General features: G+C 39.3%; 1 protein-coding gene across 1 annotated transcript in view; it reads right to left on the reverse strand.

Moving 5' to 3' along the window:
- Window positions 1–410: 410 nt before the first annotated feature.
- Window positions 411–16376, reverse strand: part of LOC114633848 (pyroglutamylated RF-amide peptide receptor-like) — a 72485-nt gene continuing 56519 nt past the window's right edge. The window contains exons 2-6 of the mRNA XM_028782481.1: window positions 15532–15690; window positions 10793–10854; window positions 5204–5439; window positions 3866–3963; window positions 411–2676 (exon numbers count right to left, since the gene is read on the reverse strand). Coding sequence (XP_028638314.1) covers window positions 2318–2676; window positions 3866–3963; window positions 5204–5439; window positions 10793–10854; window positions 15532–15690 — 914 coding nt within the window. The 3' untranslated portion in view covers window positions 411–2317. The remainder of the gene's footprint in view (window positions 2677–3865; window positions 3964–5203; window positions 5440–10792; window positions 10855–15531; window positions 15691–16376) is intronic.

Consider the following 16376-nt stretch of genomic DNA (forward strand, 5'->3'; position numbering starts at 1 on the left):
GAAAAGAAAGTACACAAAATCTAATTTTCTACCATTTTGATACAATGACATCAATATGATGAATCTATGATGATCTTCCCAAATTAAACGTCCTTAATTATCCAATCAATAAATGAACTAAAGACTAAATAGATAGTTGTTGAGGGAAGAAATACAGCTATCTAGTCAGTGACCATTTCAAGAAGCATTTTACATTCTTAGACATCAGACACTTTCATAGGATAGTGACAATTTTAAATATTAGGATAGCCACAATTTTTAAATATTCACTATTTTCTAGTATCTAGATAGTTTAAGCTCGGCTCTGTACTACTTGAGAATTTTTTAATGTTCAATGATAGAGAGGCTTTACCAGCTGACTTACATGATTTCTGTGTCATATATAGAAGTCATACAAATGACCAACAAATGAAAATAACCAGAGTCAGTGATTTGGATTTATTTTAATGTCTGGTGGTGTTTAACAAACTGCTTTGCAACAGGATAGCTAGGCACAACAGGCACACAGTTCACAATATGACCTAAACAACCCATTCCCAAACACATAAACCAGCCTCCTTCTCTTTGATTTGTTAATTTTTCTGTCATATTAGCATTTCCCCTCCCCTAATACCATACATTATTTCATCTTTTCCATGAATGCTTCACTGACACACCTATTGAGTGTGTACGGAGGAGCTAGTAGCCTGAAATGTTTGGTTCCCAGGTCTTAAAGCTTAAGCCACAAAGAAGCCTGAGTGTTCTTGACATTTATGTTATCAGCTGAGAAGAATCAAGGCTAGAAACTGGAGGCAAAAGAAACATTTAGGCTACAAGGCTGTGACTAGGTTTTGAAAGTATTAGATGCTGGAGGGGAACGGGCTACGTGTTCTGATGGTGACCTCTAGGCCTGGGAAATGTAGGAATTAAAAGATCAAAGTAGTTTCAGGGGAAAAAATTGGGTATATAAATTTATTGAGTATCCTCACTTATCTCTTGGGTCAGCCATGGGACATCCAAATCTCACAAGTAGAGTTCAGTAATACCCTCATCAACACATTACACTTCTATAAGGAAAGAGCTTTCATACCACTAGAGTTTATCTCAAATATTTATATTTTAACCATATATACATCATATACATATACCCTGTCGATACATGAGGTACTTCAAACTATTCTTTTTAGTAGAGAAACCAGATATGTGTATGAGGGAAAGGTTGGACAGGGTCAAGAATAAACTCAGAGCAGGGAGAGGGAAGGCTGGAGATGTGAGCAGGGCAATGCTTCAGAATGCAAAATTGCTCTAGACTGCAGAATGCTTTTCTATGTGTGTCTGTCTCATTTAGTCTTATGGTGACTTCATGAAGAAGAGCAGGTATCAATGTCAGTTTTCACAAAACCAGAGATTTTTAAAAAAGAGGTAAGAGGTGGGCCAGTCACCATAGAAACGGTCCTTTGGGCTGTAAGAAGCTCCAGCCAATGGATTGCGGAGCTGCACTCCTGCTTAGCTGCTTCTCCATTATCTTGGACTTACTGACTTTGGTGCATGCTTTCTTTGCAAAAGTGTGAGGCATAACTTCAGCAGTCATGTGTGACTCTCAACTACTAAATTAATATTCTAGGAAGAAAATGAATTGTTAATGTTTTCATTCAACTTAGCAATATGTAGAAAATCTTATCACACTGACCACCCAGAAAAAATTACTAGCTTTTTACAAATTACTGAGTTTTATACAAGATACTGAAAACTCAGGAAAGGGCGTGAGAGATGGCTGCTCTTAAAGATGACCTGTGTTCAATTCCCAGGATCCAGGCAGCAGCTCACAACCATCTATGACTCTAGTTGCAAGGGACTAGGAAATTTCTTCTTGCCTTTGTGGGAAACCAGGCATGTATGTGGTACACAGACATATACACAGGAAAACCACCCATATACATACAATAAAAACACATTTAAATTTTTTAAAAAAACTCTACCTATCAATCACAATGGTTGTCTAATAATTTTTCAAAATTGCTGCAAGTATGTATTTTCAATGGAAAAATACTTTGTCATTATCATTAGTAAGTATGGTTGTTTTAATTAATACGGCTGCTTGAGACACGGTCTCTTGTAGCCCAGGTTGTCCTCAAACTTATCATGTAGCAGAGGATAACTTAAAACTCTTGAAGCCCCCACCCCTACCTTCCAAGTCCTTGTCAACATTTCAATATGAAAGCTCTCTGACTTTTTCTCAAAATGGTTTTCTTTAGATTATAGTACGACATGTACTCATTCTGAAGACACTGTAACAATCAATGTTCATGTCTACAGCAGAGTTCTCAGGAATTCAGGACTAAAGAGGACAAGATGCCACTTGAGATTTCTTCTTCCGCTTTTCTGGCAGTTCACACCACTTGATATCGATGTTGCTGCCCCCAAATGCTTCTCCTTTGATTTCTACAGGATTCTCTCCCGCAGCTAACTTTGATCTCCTGTGCAACACCATAGCTCCTGAACTTCCACGCCTCCATGCTGGAGAAGGGGTTTCTTTTACTATGCAATAACAAACAGCAGACACAAAGTTTTTTTTGAAGTTTTCATTCATAAGTGCATAAACAATGGGATTACAGATGGAGTTGAAAAATCCAATTATTTGCACTATAGCAAAAATCATCTTGATTGTGACTTCATCATATTCCTTTTCAAAATTACCTGAAATAAAGTAATACTTTAGCATGCTTACTGACTTCATCAAGAAATAAGTGTAAAGTTGTACCATGTGTACTTACAAATATTTACGGCTGTGTAAATAGCTAATATGAAACAGTCTCATGAATAAAAGGGATCTGGTATCTGGATAAAAGCATCTTTGTAATATATACCTATTTGTCCATGCATTGGCTGGTGCCTGGTATATACCTTAGGACTCAAGACGTATTTCAACTAAATGAAACCAAGTGTAGTGTCTGAGTAAGTATCGCCACCATAGATCTATGCATTTGAATGCTTGTCCCATAGAGAGTGGCACTATTAGGGAATATGAATTTGTTGGTATAGGTGTGACCTTGTTGGAGGAAGTGTGTCACTGAGGTGGGCTTTGAGGCCTGAAATATATTCAAGCTTTGCTTAGTGTAATACCCAGTCTCCTCCTACTGCCTGCAGATTAAGATGTAGAACTTGGCTCCTCCAGCATCATATCTGACTGCAAGCTGCCATGCTTCCCACCAGGATTATAATGGGCTAAACCTCTGAAATTGTAATCCAGCTCCAATTAAATGTATGCTTTTCTAAGAGTTACCATGATCACAATGTCTCTTCACAGCAATAAAACCCTAAGACACTAAGTTTCACATACCCTAAAAGCTCAGTCACCCTTCAAATGCTCTCCTGAACTCCAGGAACACAATCATGTTGAGTCTCCACGAACACATGAAGAGTAACTGCTTCTAGGCATCTGACTTAAATCCAAAATACATTAAATTCACAAAGCACAAGGCAAGGTTCTAAACAGAGAAGACTCTCAAGGTGTCTCCCCTTGCTAAACAGCTTAGGGAAAGGAGGGAGAAGATCTGAGAAGCTTGCAGAGATTTTCTTTATCTTCTGTCATTATCAATAACTTAGTCCTAGTCATGCACAGTCACCTACCACATGATGACCTGGTACAAAAGCAATGTTCAGTATTTGACATTTGATTATCTAAGTGAACAGCAACCGGTAAGAAATCAATGACTTCACTTATGCTATATTGGAAAAAAGAACTAGGTGAGAGAGGGGAGGGAGGGAAGGAAGGAAGGGAGGGAGGGAGGGAGGGAGGGAGGGAGGGAGGGAGGGAGGGAGGGGGAGAGAGGGAGGGGGAGAGAGAGAGAGAGAGAGAGAGAGAGAGAGAGAGAGAGAAACTTACTATATTCAATCATCATGTGAACGATGTGGAAAGGTGCCCAACACACAGCAAAGAGAACCACCACTGTCACCATCATGATCACAGCTCGTTTCTTCTTCCTAGACCCACAAACAAACATTGCATTGGTTAACTTTGTGTCGACAGACATGTCAGATTGATAGCAAAGGCATTACTGCTTGAGCCTACTCCACTTAGCCACATGTTTTCGCACACTAGCAGAGTTCCTGAGGGTATGAGAAGATTATCAGCGTTCCCCCATCTTTACAGTCTTCATACCTTACTACCTTACTCATCCCTGTGATGTGATCATCATGGGGTCTGGAACTCTACTGAAGTACATTTTCCCAATAAGCCCAGTGGTCAGAGGTAGAAACTGGGAAAGAAAGAAGTTGAATTCACAGTAGGGTGGCTAATAAATAATGTCCTCTGGGTTTAAATTTAGGGGTGTCTCTTCAGGGACATGGATTTTATTTGCTCAGCATGTGTTTAAAGCCATCCAATACCTCTGATAGCTAAACATCGGTACTTATAAAATATAGTAATTCTCAGGTATAGAGCTAAAACTTTATAATACAGTAAACTATAGATTTCAATTTCTTCATCCCTCGGAATCTAGATTTACATTTTACAGATCTACATATTTGCTTGGTGCTTTCAGTTTCAAATGTCCAGGCTCCTAGTCTGTCATTTCAGTCTGGTAACTGTTTCTTTTCTGGGGAAGTGTTCTCCACTGTCCTGAGGCTCCATTGTATACTCAGAGCAAAGTGTTCTTTAAATAAACCGGGCACTAGAGGTCGCTGCACGCTTGAAGAATTAATGAACTACCATCAACTCACTAACCTAGGCAAGATACTGCTTGTTTGTTTTAGCAGTCATTCGACAGAGATTATGCTATGGAAACTACAAATACAGCAATAAAGTGTTCTTGATATTGATGATAATAAATAAAATGACATAGCACTGCCTTTGATTGAAAATATAAGGCATCAATTATAACCATTTAGAATAAGTAACATTCTAGGGTTTCAAAGAATTGTCAGGCCGTTGCAGTATTTTAACATTATTTTCAAGTAGAAGGGAGTAGGGACAGATGTAATCATGTGGCGTTTTATATGGGAGTTCTCTCAGGGTCCTCTGAAGCAAGGCTTTCTGCATATTACTGATATTGCTAACAGTGAGGGAGGAGGAAAGGGAGTCTTGACAGCACCCCACAGTATCGTGGTTTCAAGTGAGCTTTTGCTCGCAAATTGAATTACAAATGATGCTAAGGCTAAATTAATTGCCCAGGCAACTAATAAAACATATTTTAAACACTGGTGAATACTTCAACAAACAGACCTGGCTATTTTGAACATTTCTTTTCCATGGATAGTTCGTAGCACCGAGCCATCCCCAACTCTTTTCTTGATCCAAAGCTCATAACCAATTTTCCCATAGAGGACAGACAGCAGCAACAGAGGCAGCAGGAAGAGGGTGACGAGGATGAAGGTGGTGTAGATTTTCTGGTGCACAGGGCTGCTCCACTCTTCCAAGCAGCAGATGTGTTCTTTTTCGTATAGGAAGTCATACTTAATCTTTACAGTAAGAACAATTCAGTTACACACCCCAGGAATCAGCATTCAAAGGAAAGATGCAGCCCAAAGTTATTCCACTGGGACGTCTTTAAGACCTCCCAGATGCTAGCTGCTGCTTAATTTTCAAATTTGAATCAAATTTCTATAGTTATCTTGCTGTAAACTGTAGGTTTTCCCTGGACCACTAAGGTTTTTGTACTTTGTGAATTCAGCTGATACATTTGCCTTTTTAAATTCTGATGAAATGGCCTTGGAAAGCATCGATCTGCTTCAGAGTAAGAGAAACCTAGCTGTATTTACCATCATTTCATGGCAAACCCACCAGATTGTCTTTATAACGGAAAGGCAGCTGGTAGCATTTAAATACTGGAGTGAACGAAATGCTGGATTTACCTGTTGCCAATATACTGATATTTTAATTGTATTTGTTTAATAAACAAAAGTCTTCCAATGGACTCATCTTCCAAGTTCTAAATTCATTGTTCACAACAATGATAGGTAGCACCAAATGCTAATGGCTCCTTTCCTCCAAAAGAAAAAGAATAAGTAAAGTAAGCATCTAAAATATATGCCAAGTCTTATCTCTGGAATAGGAATGAAAAGGGGAGAAGATATTGAATCTCAGTCAGTGTGGGGTTCCAAATGATAGATTTCTGTCTATCATTCTAGCAAATTTAATCACTAGTCTTGAGCATCGAGTCAAAAGTTAAAATGACTTGAGTTGGTTTTGTTTATGAGTACAACTAAGAATGATAACACTTAATGACAATAAGCTTAATGAAAACATATGTGAAAATGAAATTATTTCTGACTCAATGAGGGTAGAGCCTACAAGGGCCAGTGACCATAGTGACCACACATGAACACATTCTAGGGTTAGTGACATTGTAGCCATTCGTGAACATATCCCAAATGGTGAATCTCTACATGAGTTCACACAGTGCCAGACACAAGCAAAGGATCCACAAACACATCTTAAGATGGATGTATGGCAACCAGTTTCATATTCTCTTCAACATTTTTTATGGCCATAGGGATCAAACTCGGGGCCTTGCACACACGCAAGCCAAATGCACTCACAGCGAGTTGCTACACCTGCCTCTGATTTTGTTATTTCTAAGGAGAGATGTCTGTAATCTTCCATGGGTTACAACTGTGGCTGGGTTTGAGCTCTAACTATATTCCCAATTCCACCTCCACCTACTCTGACTCAGCCAGTCATATCCCTTGTGCAAGCTAAGCCTTGCTACTGAGGACAATTTGAATGACTCATGGCATTAGGCATCCACTGAGCAGGCTTTTCTCTATCCTGATTAAATGTCTGTTCAAGGCAGTCCAGAATTAGGGAGTCATGGCGTTTTGATGAGGTCTGAAGTGTTGTGATTTCATATTTTTATTCACTGAGGGGAAAATTAAGGACAATTTTCGTTGAATCCTCTCATTTACCTCCCTGAAGACTGTGAGTCAACGCACTGCTGAGAGAGGCCAGGGAAACCAGAGTAACAGAGCATCATTGAGAATGGCTGGCTTTGATGCTGCCTGTCATCCGGAACAGGCTCTGGCTCCCACACCCAATTCCATTCTCTCTAATAGAGTTTCAGAATGAGCAAGGTCCTGAGATGCACATTAATGTATCGATTTCAAAGCTGAAATCTGACTTTTTCCTGACAAGAAGCAAATCAGATCTGACTGGTGTTTATCAATGAGCATGGCTTTGCCTATGAGATCAGGCAGACGCATTTTCTACAAATTGAGTGATTTATACGTGTAGAATATATGATGAAATTTTATTAAAATGATAAATCTGTTTGATTTATGTGGGCAGGAAATGAGGTCCAGGATTGAAAACTAGATTATTTTCTTTTTCATTTATAAAACATACTGCTGGTGTGTGTGTGTGTGGGGGGGGGGGGCTAACAGCAGAAGGAACCAGCCATGGTGGCTGTTGAGAGGAGTAACCGGCTGGAGAATGGAGGCACATTCAGAACCTCAGAGATGTTATCAGGAATCCCAGATGGAAAGAATCGGCCCTGGGCCACACCCATGTCAGCACCAAGACATCTGCTCAGTCCTCTCTCCTCCCTGTATCTGGAAGAGGTGCCTAAGGAAGGAGGCAACAAACCTAGGAACCCACGATCATTTCAAGCTAGGGGAAAGACAAGATTTTAAATTATCCCAATGTTAGTATGTGTGCTGCCGGAGTGATCATCAAGTTTTAACTTGATCCTCATTATGGTTTTATGTGGCTACAGCACTGGCCTGGGCATCTTGTAGCAGAGCGGTACTATTCTTGTGACTGACAGAAGTCACAAGAATTTAATCATCTATATGACTTGAGGAGTTGCAGGGCCCATTGGAAGTTTCATACATATTTCATTATTAAGTTCTCGGGTGACATTTTCAAAGGTGGCAGCAGAGTAAAGCCATTTTCTGTTCTCACAGAGGCCATCTCACTCAATATATCAGTAACACACACAAAGAGACACAGAGAGAGAGAGAGAGAGAGAGAGAGAGAGAGAGAGAGAGAGAGAGAGAGAGAGTGAGAGAGAGAGAGAGAGAGAGAGGGAGGGGGAGAGAGAGAGAGAGAGAGAGAGAGAGAGAGAGAGAGAGAGAGAGAGAGAGAGAGAGAGAGAGAGACCACCTTTTACTCATTCTTGTGTTTTTAGTATTAGGGAGTGAACTTGCTGAACAAGCACGCTAACACTGGGAGATCGCCCTCACCCTTGGGTTGCTTTCTTCAATGTTTTTCACCTCATGTCTCGCTTGGAACCTCACTAAAGGATGAGGCATGCTCTGGAAATATTCACGTTTGTCTATTTCCATTTAACAGGGTACAAAGGAACACATTGTGTTATAAATTACATTCCAGCTATGTTAAGACAAATAACTTTTTTCAAAACCTTCTGCAAGATTTCAATTTTGTCTAGGTTCTCTTTGTTAAAATATAATAAAGACACTGGCACATATTTCAAATTAGCTTACACTGTACTTCTATTAAAAAGCATTATCCTTCAGAGGTTGTTTTTACATTTTTAATTAAAAATTTTACAAAGCACTACTTCAGTGTCAGTAAACCCTTTTCATCCCCAAGGTTTATTTTCCTTCACATGAACTGTGAACTGCAAGATTCGGGCAACGTATAATGACTTTTCCCCTGGCTTGCTAGTTCCCTGACATATCCATAGAACAACATATTACTGATAAATTTACATTAATCCAAGTTTCTGCTTCTTCATTCTTCTATGAGTTGTATGTGAATTTACCACTCAGTGTTCAGTCTCAAGTACATTTTGGGTTAATTTTGAATGATGGGCAGGGCAGGGACCTGCAGATTACTGCAGGATCACTTGATGAAAGTTTTTCTGTTGCAGGGCATGGTATCCTTGCTAAAATAAACTGATTAGAAACATTGATTTCTAGTGTCTCGATTTGGTTCCACTGGTCTTTGTATGAGTTACTTTTGTGCCTGTGACAAATAAATACCTGAGAGGAACCATTTGGGGGAAGAACAATTTGGGTTCATGATTTCATGGTGGAATGAATGTTGTCAGGCAGCAGCTCAGCGATGTGGGAGCAGGAACTCATGATGCCTGAGTACACTCATCAAAGACAGGAAGCAGAGAGTTGTTGTGGAATAGAGTGGCCATATAATCTATAAGGCTGGTGTATATTTCCTTCATCTCAGAAAAGTACCACAACCTCTCCAGCTAGCATCACTAGCTGGGCACAGAATGTTTAAAAGCATGGGTCTATTTCCTCACAGGTCACACTTAAACCTTAACATGCCTATCATACAAATACTGCACAATGATAACCCAGGCATTTTGCAGTAAGCCTCGAAATAGAAGCTGTGCTGTATTTGTGCTTGTCGAACTGGCTTTGTGCCTTTGTGTGTCACACTGTGGTATTTCATTTGTGCACTGTCCTGTTGGTTCAGAAGTGGCCTCTCTGTTACCCATTGCAGCAGCTCTGGACACTGACCGACTCACTTCCTGAGTCCTTGGCGATCGTTTGTCTGTGCCTGTAATTACTGGATGGATAGTTTTGGTAGCATCTATTTCCCTTCCAATATAAAGCCTTTCAGGTTGCTCAGGAGGTACATGCTTGGGCATATGAACCTTTTCTCTGAGACAATGATTTGCCGGAAAGGGGGGGCGCGGGGTGCTTCATTGCTGGGCTGTTTTTTCAGTGCTCTGTGTAAAACTGCTTCATAGTCTTACTCAGCTAAAATCGGACTAGTGGTTGACATTACTCTTATGTCTGCTTAGCATGTGAACATGCGTGTGCGTGTGCGTGTGTGCGTGCATGTGTGTGTGTGCTTATATTTTTTGTTTGTTTGTTTCTAGAGACAGGGTCTTACAGTAGAGTTAGGATTGTCCCAGAACTCACTATGCAGCCAACATGACCTTAAATTCAAAGCAATTCTCCTGTTATAGCACCCTCACTGCTGAGATTACAAGTGTGAGCCACTTAGGCTCGGTCTGAGAGAAACACCCTTGTTTGTTGTCTATATAACAGGTTTCTTATAATGAGTCAGGATTGTCATCTGTTAAGCTACCCTTTAATTGTTTGCGTCTAAATTATAAATGTTTTACTGATTTTGAGAGTGTCATTCTCTTTAAAGTCTTCCAGAGGCCACTTCTACTAAAAACACTTTCCCTGACAGAATGTCACAACAATCTGGTTTTTGAGCCTGAATCTTGTGTAGTCAGAAGGAAACTTTGGCTTGAGTTTTGGATTTAAAATAAATACCTAAATAAAATATATTCTAGGATGCATGATGGATGTCCTACTCTCTTTGAAGACAAATGTGTGTGTTATACTACAGCACATGCTAATGTATACCCCAGCAGATAGGCTGAGCAGTCCAGAACCACCTCCCTTACCTTTACTATAAATCCCTACACATGTGAAGAGAGTCTCATAAAATATGTGGAAATAGAAGAACGAGGGAGAAACTCGAGAACTGGACATGTTTCTAATTTACATTTCAGTTTGTTGATGGCTAGGACAATAGAAAAATCAGCTAGCAAAGAAACAATCTCTTATAATTGTAAGTGACTTAAAAGAAAGTCAAAACCGTAATTGAATTGCCATATCTAACAAGACTAGGATATTCTAGAAAGAACATATAAAGCTAAGAGAAAGTCATTTGGAACTTAATTTTTTTGTAAATTTAACATTAAATATTAGCAATGCAGTATGCAGTAGACTTAAGTAGCAGAGAAGAAAATTTTAAAACAGTTTTTGATTTCAGTGAAATGGATGAGGTCATATAAATTTGCCACAATATTCTTGAAGGAAGGAAATGAAGAAGAGGAGGGATGTGAAAATATTTCAAGCCTGAGTCTACCTCAAGTCGCTGCACATGCCACATGGGAGATCCTATGATGACGGCCACCAGCCACACCACACCTGCAAAAATACATAAGTTATAAAATGTACCATAGCATATTTAAGTCTCTAATCATCAAGTTTCCTAGTCTCCAATGTCCCCATCTTCTCTGTCATGCAGTACAGCTATCGCTGGTCTTCCTAAAAGTGTGTGTGTGTGTGTGAGTGTGTGTGTGTGTGTGTGTGCACGCGTGCGCGCGTGCATGCATGCAGGCTTATATATGTGTGTGTTCTCCCATGAGTGTGAGGATCCTAGAACAGAACATCAGGTCTCCTGATCTAGCACTTTCCACATTATTGCATGAAGAATTGCAAGCTCATGGTATGCCTGTCTTTTTATGTCAGTGTTGGGTATCCAAACTCAGGTTCTCATGCCTACCCAGCAAACACCCTTACCCGCCGAGCAATCTCTCCAGCCCCTACATTTTTTAAGTGTTAAAATTTCATCTATATGACTGTATTGTCTAGAAGGCAAGAAGCCAAATTCTATCACACATCCTGACCAGGTCTTCATTCTCTCCTTTCACCACTGCATGTCTTCCTTCCTAGACCCTACTAGGGAAGGATATATACAGTTCACTTCCCCCCCTCTGCATCCCAGAATTCTGTGCCCTGATCCACACCATATTTATACCTTGGATGGTCCACTCTGTTATCACTGTCCATGTGTGGACTTGTTTCCAAGATACCTCTGAAGTCACCATCCCTCAGTGACTTGAAGGTTGCTATCATTTCCTAATGAACTACTTCGTTAGTAATTCTGGGCCTACCACATCATGACACTGTTCATGCTTTTCAACTTCCCCTAAAGTCATGGATGGCAAGATCAATCCACTTACATTTTTGTTTCTCTAAATAAGAATCCAAGGAAAATTCTCAGCTTTTAGTAAGAGTTGATCCATGTTTGTTGAACCAACAAATAAGTTCTTAAAAATTTAAATTTATTTATGTGTATAGGTATTTTGTATGCATGTATGAATGTACACCATAGACACGCCTGATGTCCAGGGAGGACAAAAAAGACTGCTAGGTTTCCTGGGAGTGGCATTAAAGTCAGTTATGAGTCACCATGTGGATGCTGGGACTCAAACCCCAGTCCTCTAAAAGAATACCCAATGTTCTTAACCACTGAGACATCTCTCCAGTGCTAAAATAAACAACTTTGAGATATTTTAAAGACCACTTTCTTTCATTTATCTTTCAAGTCTGACATACATGCATTATTTTAAAAGATTTGTTTTTATTATTTTATCTATGTAGTGTGTGTGTGTGTGTGTGTGTGTGTGTGTGTGTATGTGAACAACACATGGGTGCAGATACCTCTGGAGGCCAGAAGAAACTATCAGATTCCTTGGTGCTAGAGTTACAGGCAGTTGTTAGCCAACGGACCTAGAACTGGAAACAGAAACCAGGTCTACCCAAATGGCATTATGTTCTTTTAACTGATGAACAAACTCTTTAGCATCCAAAACATGTATCTTACATTAACCTTAAAGTTAACATTCAAGAGAATGCGTTCCATTATGATCCTTATATTATTCAGGTCTAGCTGTCATTGTACATCAGTTCCACTCCCCAGCTGCTCTCCCCAATGTTCTATTCCCACTCCAACTGGTTCCGTCCTATGCTCAGTATTAGCATACCGTTCCCCAACAGCAAGACTCCTTTGGCTTTCATAAGGGATGTTGGCTTGGAGTCCTTCAGTTACCTAGATTACAGCTGAATAGCATAGCTGGGGCACATGGTATTCTATTTCCTTGAAAAAGCTCCAGACTGATTTCCCTAGAGGCTGCAGTTTCACACCCCACAGCAATGATGTGTTCTTTGTGTTTTATCTCAAATGTAGAAACTAAAAACTAGAGTTGCATGAGAGAGACATACAGAAACACACACATACAGAGAGAGAGAGAGAGAGAGAGAGAGAGAGAGAGAGAGGCTGGAAATGTGGCTATAAAAGGAAAAGCAGATATCTTAACATAATCATCAATTCTTACATTCATTTTTATGCAAATATCATAACTTAATTTTTTATGACTTGAAAATTTCCTCCTGTAAATATACCACATATTCTTTATCCCTGCATGTGTTGATGGGTATATGGGCTATTCTCAGGGCCTATTCATTGTGAATAGAAGCAATCATTACGGATGCTTGCTTGTAGGGTGTTGTCTTGGAGCCCTTTGGGTATATAGAATATAGCTAAGTATCATAGCTAGTGCACATGAAAGCTCTACTTACATGGTACCTATATTTTCTAGGGAAACTCCAGACTGATTTTCCTATCAGCTGCAGTTTCACATCCCACCGCAGTGATGTGTTCCTTTACCCACACCCTTGTCACTGTTTGTTGCATTTTTTTTCTTTCTGATGACCATTCTGAGTGTGGCACAATGGCAATTTAAATTTTCATTTTCTCCATGGCTAAGGGTGATGGATACCTTTTCAAATATGTATTAGCTATTTGTGTTGCTTCTTTTGGTAATTGTTTATTGAGTTCTTTAGACCATTAATGTTTGGATAAAACAAACACAAATGAAAAATAGCATTCTTTACAAGTTCCTGGCCCTTTGTGAATCTGTTGAGAGAAATTACTTTAATTATTTGCCATTGGCAAAGAAAAATAGATTAGCTACTGAAGGCCATTTCAGTCTATGAATCTTAACAGAATAGGAGGAGGGAAAATTTGTATTTGTCCTTTTTTGTCCTGGTTTCGTATCATTTAGGAAACAGGGTATTACTTATAGCTTCAAGGAACTGAGACGCTGGGCTTATTAGAAATTCATATACAACTTGACACTACCCATAGAATATTAACATAATTCAATGATCCAAGTCAATTCTAAAGGCTTTTAAGTCTTTCTATGTGTCTCTCTCTCCACCTCAATAAACTCTTTTTTTTCTACTCTGGTAGCATTATCTTATGTTCCACCATTTTCCAGTTTCGAGCAGAAGGCCTGTGACTAATGGAGATGTTCCCTGGTGTTACACGGTGTTAAAGTGACAAAAGATGTCAGGGAAGAGCTCATACCAGCTCCTAAAGGAAGATGAGTTACCTGTATTTCAAACATTGCTGTTTTCTCTGAATTATTTAAGTTGGAACAGCTTTAACTGCTTGTTACCATCTTTGCTTTTATGACATTGAGATTCATGCTTTTTCTGTTCCTTTTTAACAGCCTTCCTTCTCCATGTATTCCTAACTTTAAACTCTTTCCACACCTATACATTGGTGTGGCATATTGGAAAGTTGTTAATTATTAGAAGCCCAGAGATATTTGAGTTATTTTTTAAAGAAGATATGGCATAAATTTCACAGTGACTAATGATTTTTTCCCTACCCTACCGATTTGTCTGCTCACTTACAACTGCTTAAAAATAAAAGTAAATTTGGGTTTCAGACTTCCCGAGTGCTTTCTAGAAGTCGACGTTCTGCTACTGGGTACATTCCTGTAATTAAAATAACTCTGCTTATTCCTGTCACATGCATATTAGTAAAGTTTCTCTCTTTGACTGTCATGTTAGCTGCTCGTCATACCTCTGGGTCTTTGCTAAAGCAATGACAGATGCAAGCAATGATGCAGATGGAGTTTGCGCCATCAATGAGCAGGAAACTCCCCCATTCTGCTGTGCTAGGGGTTAGGACACTTCCCTAAAGCTGCTGTTTCTCACTTTACACTCCTTGGGGACAGTTACAGTAAACTGAACATCGAGGATCTTCAGAAATGAAATTACGAAGAGGAAAGCATTTGTCTTTGTCAGCCATCTCTAGGAATCTACTTGGCTTCCAAGTACCCTGTGATCTTCTATAACAGATACTGAATACCTGGTATTTCTCAGGAAAGCAATGTAGTTTTCCAATTTCTTAAAAAAAAAAAAGAAAGAAAGAAAGAAAGAAAGAAAGAAAGAAGGAAAGAAAGAAAGAAAGAAAGAGAAGAAAAACGAAAAAGAAAAAAAGAACATCTCTTTCTCTCTGGCAAAATCCACTTGCCCTTGTAAGCTTAAAAGCTACCTCAGAGTAGCAGCCTCCTGGTCTAATAATGTTACTGTAGCAATGCCCCTGATGTATTATCATTAGTTAGGTGAAAGAAATGTTTACAAGCTTATGTTTTAAACTGAAGAATACTCAAGATGACACATTTTCAGGATTGAGACAGAAAGAAGAGAACCAGTAGGGTGTATTCAAATGGAAAGACCCCTCAAATCATATCCTAATACATACCATGAGAAGCTACTCCTAAAAGTGTCTAGATACGGTTCGTTCTGTAATGGCATTAGCATAGAGTTGGTATACCTGACGGTCTTACTGAGTGTAACACTTTGAATTTGAAATGTACATTAAAGACTCCTATGTTAAGGGCTCAGTCTCAGCTGATGGACTTCAGAATTGAGGACTGTAACTTCAAAGACAGATTAATCCATTGATAAAATTGAGTTGAATGGTTTATTGGGAGGTGGGTCTGGATGGAAGGCATAAGTCACCAGGCATTGTTGATCCTAGACTTTTGCTTTCTGTCCTTTTGCCTCTTGTTTGGCATGAAGTAGGTACCCTGCTCTGGCAATGCTCTGCCTTGCTGCATAAGGACCCAGAAACAACAGAGCCAAGGGACCATAGACTGAAATAAACAACAAAGATGAAACTGTTCTGATTTAAGTTTTTCAACTCAGGTGCTTTGTGACAATCATACAAGATGACAAACATACCTAGCATTGTGAAAGCCCTTTGATTGGTGTACTGCCGTTTCATTTTAAAAGGATGGACCAACCCTTGGTGCCTTTCCACGGCAATGCAGGTCATAGTAAGGATTTCTGTCACAATGGCAGTGCACTGGACAAATGGCACCATTTTGCAAATGAAGGCACCTATAGCAAAGAAAGAAAAATATCATATATGAAAAACAATGATATTCATTCTGCCTCTTTTTAATTGTCATAATAAATTAATTCTGAACTTCTGCGTAAGGCTTTATAATTATAACTATGTTACAGACACAACATAATTGGACTTATATCTTCTTTCCATGACTGATTTTAATGTTCTAAATGTCAAGCAATTATTCATCCCCAAACAATGAGAGAAAAATCTGTACCTAGCTACTGATAATAGGCAGGAACAAGTTCATATGAGTAGGTAGAGATGACGGGACATCTCTACAATCCTAGCACTCAGGAGATAAATGCAGAAGGATCCAGAATTTGAGCTCAGTCTGGGTTACATAATGAAGTCTAAATCAACCCAGGTTCCACAGTAAAACCTTGACTCAAAAATAAAATAAAGACAACAACATCAATGACTCTTGTTTTAGAAAGGGCTAAGTATGACATGGTCTTAGGGTCTCAGCTGCTGGGTCATCTGTTTCCTCCCCTTTAGCTTTTCTGTGAAATCATAGCAAGGGGATAATTGCTATCAGAGTCCCAAAACACAGCTTTTATTTCTTACTTTTCTTTTGGCTCTCTGCCCAAATCTTTATATAAGTCTAACACTATTCTTTTGACTAACTGTATTTTCTCTGCTGTGGTTGGGCAAGATGCTGCACTGTGAAGACATT

This window comes from Grammomys surdaster, unplaced genomic scaffold, assembly GCF_004785775.1.
Source record: "Grammomys surdaster isolate TR1022 unplaced genomic scaffold, NIH_TR_1.0 752, whole genome shotgun sequence".
Taxonomy (NCBI): Eukaryota; Metazoa; Chordata; class Mammalia; order Rodentia; family Muridae; genus Grammomys; species Grammomys surdaster.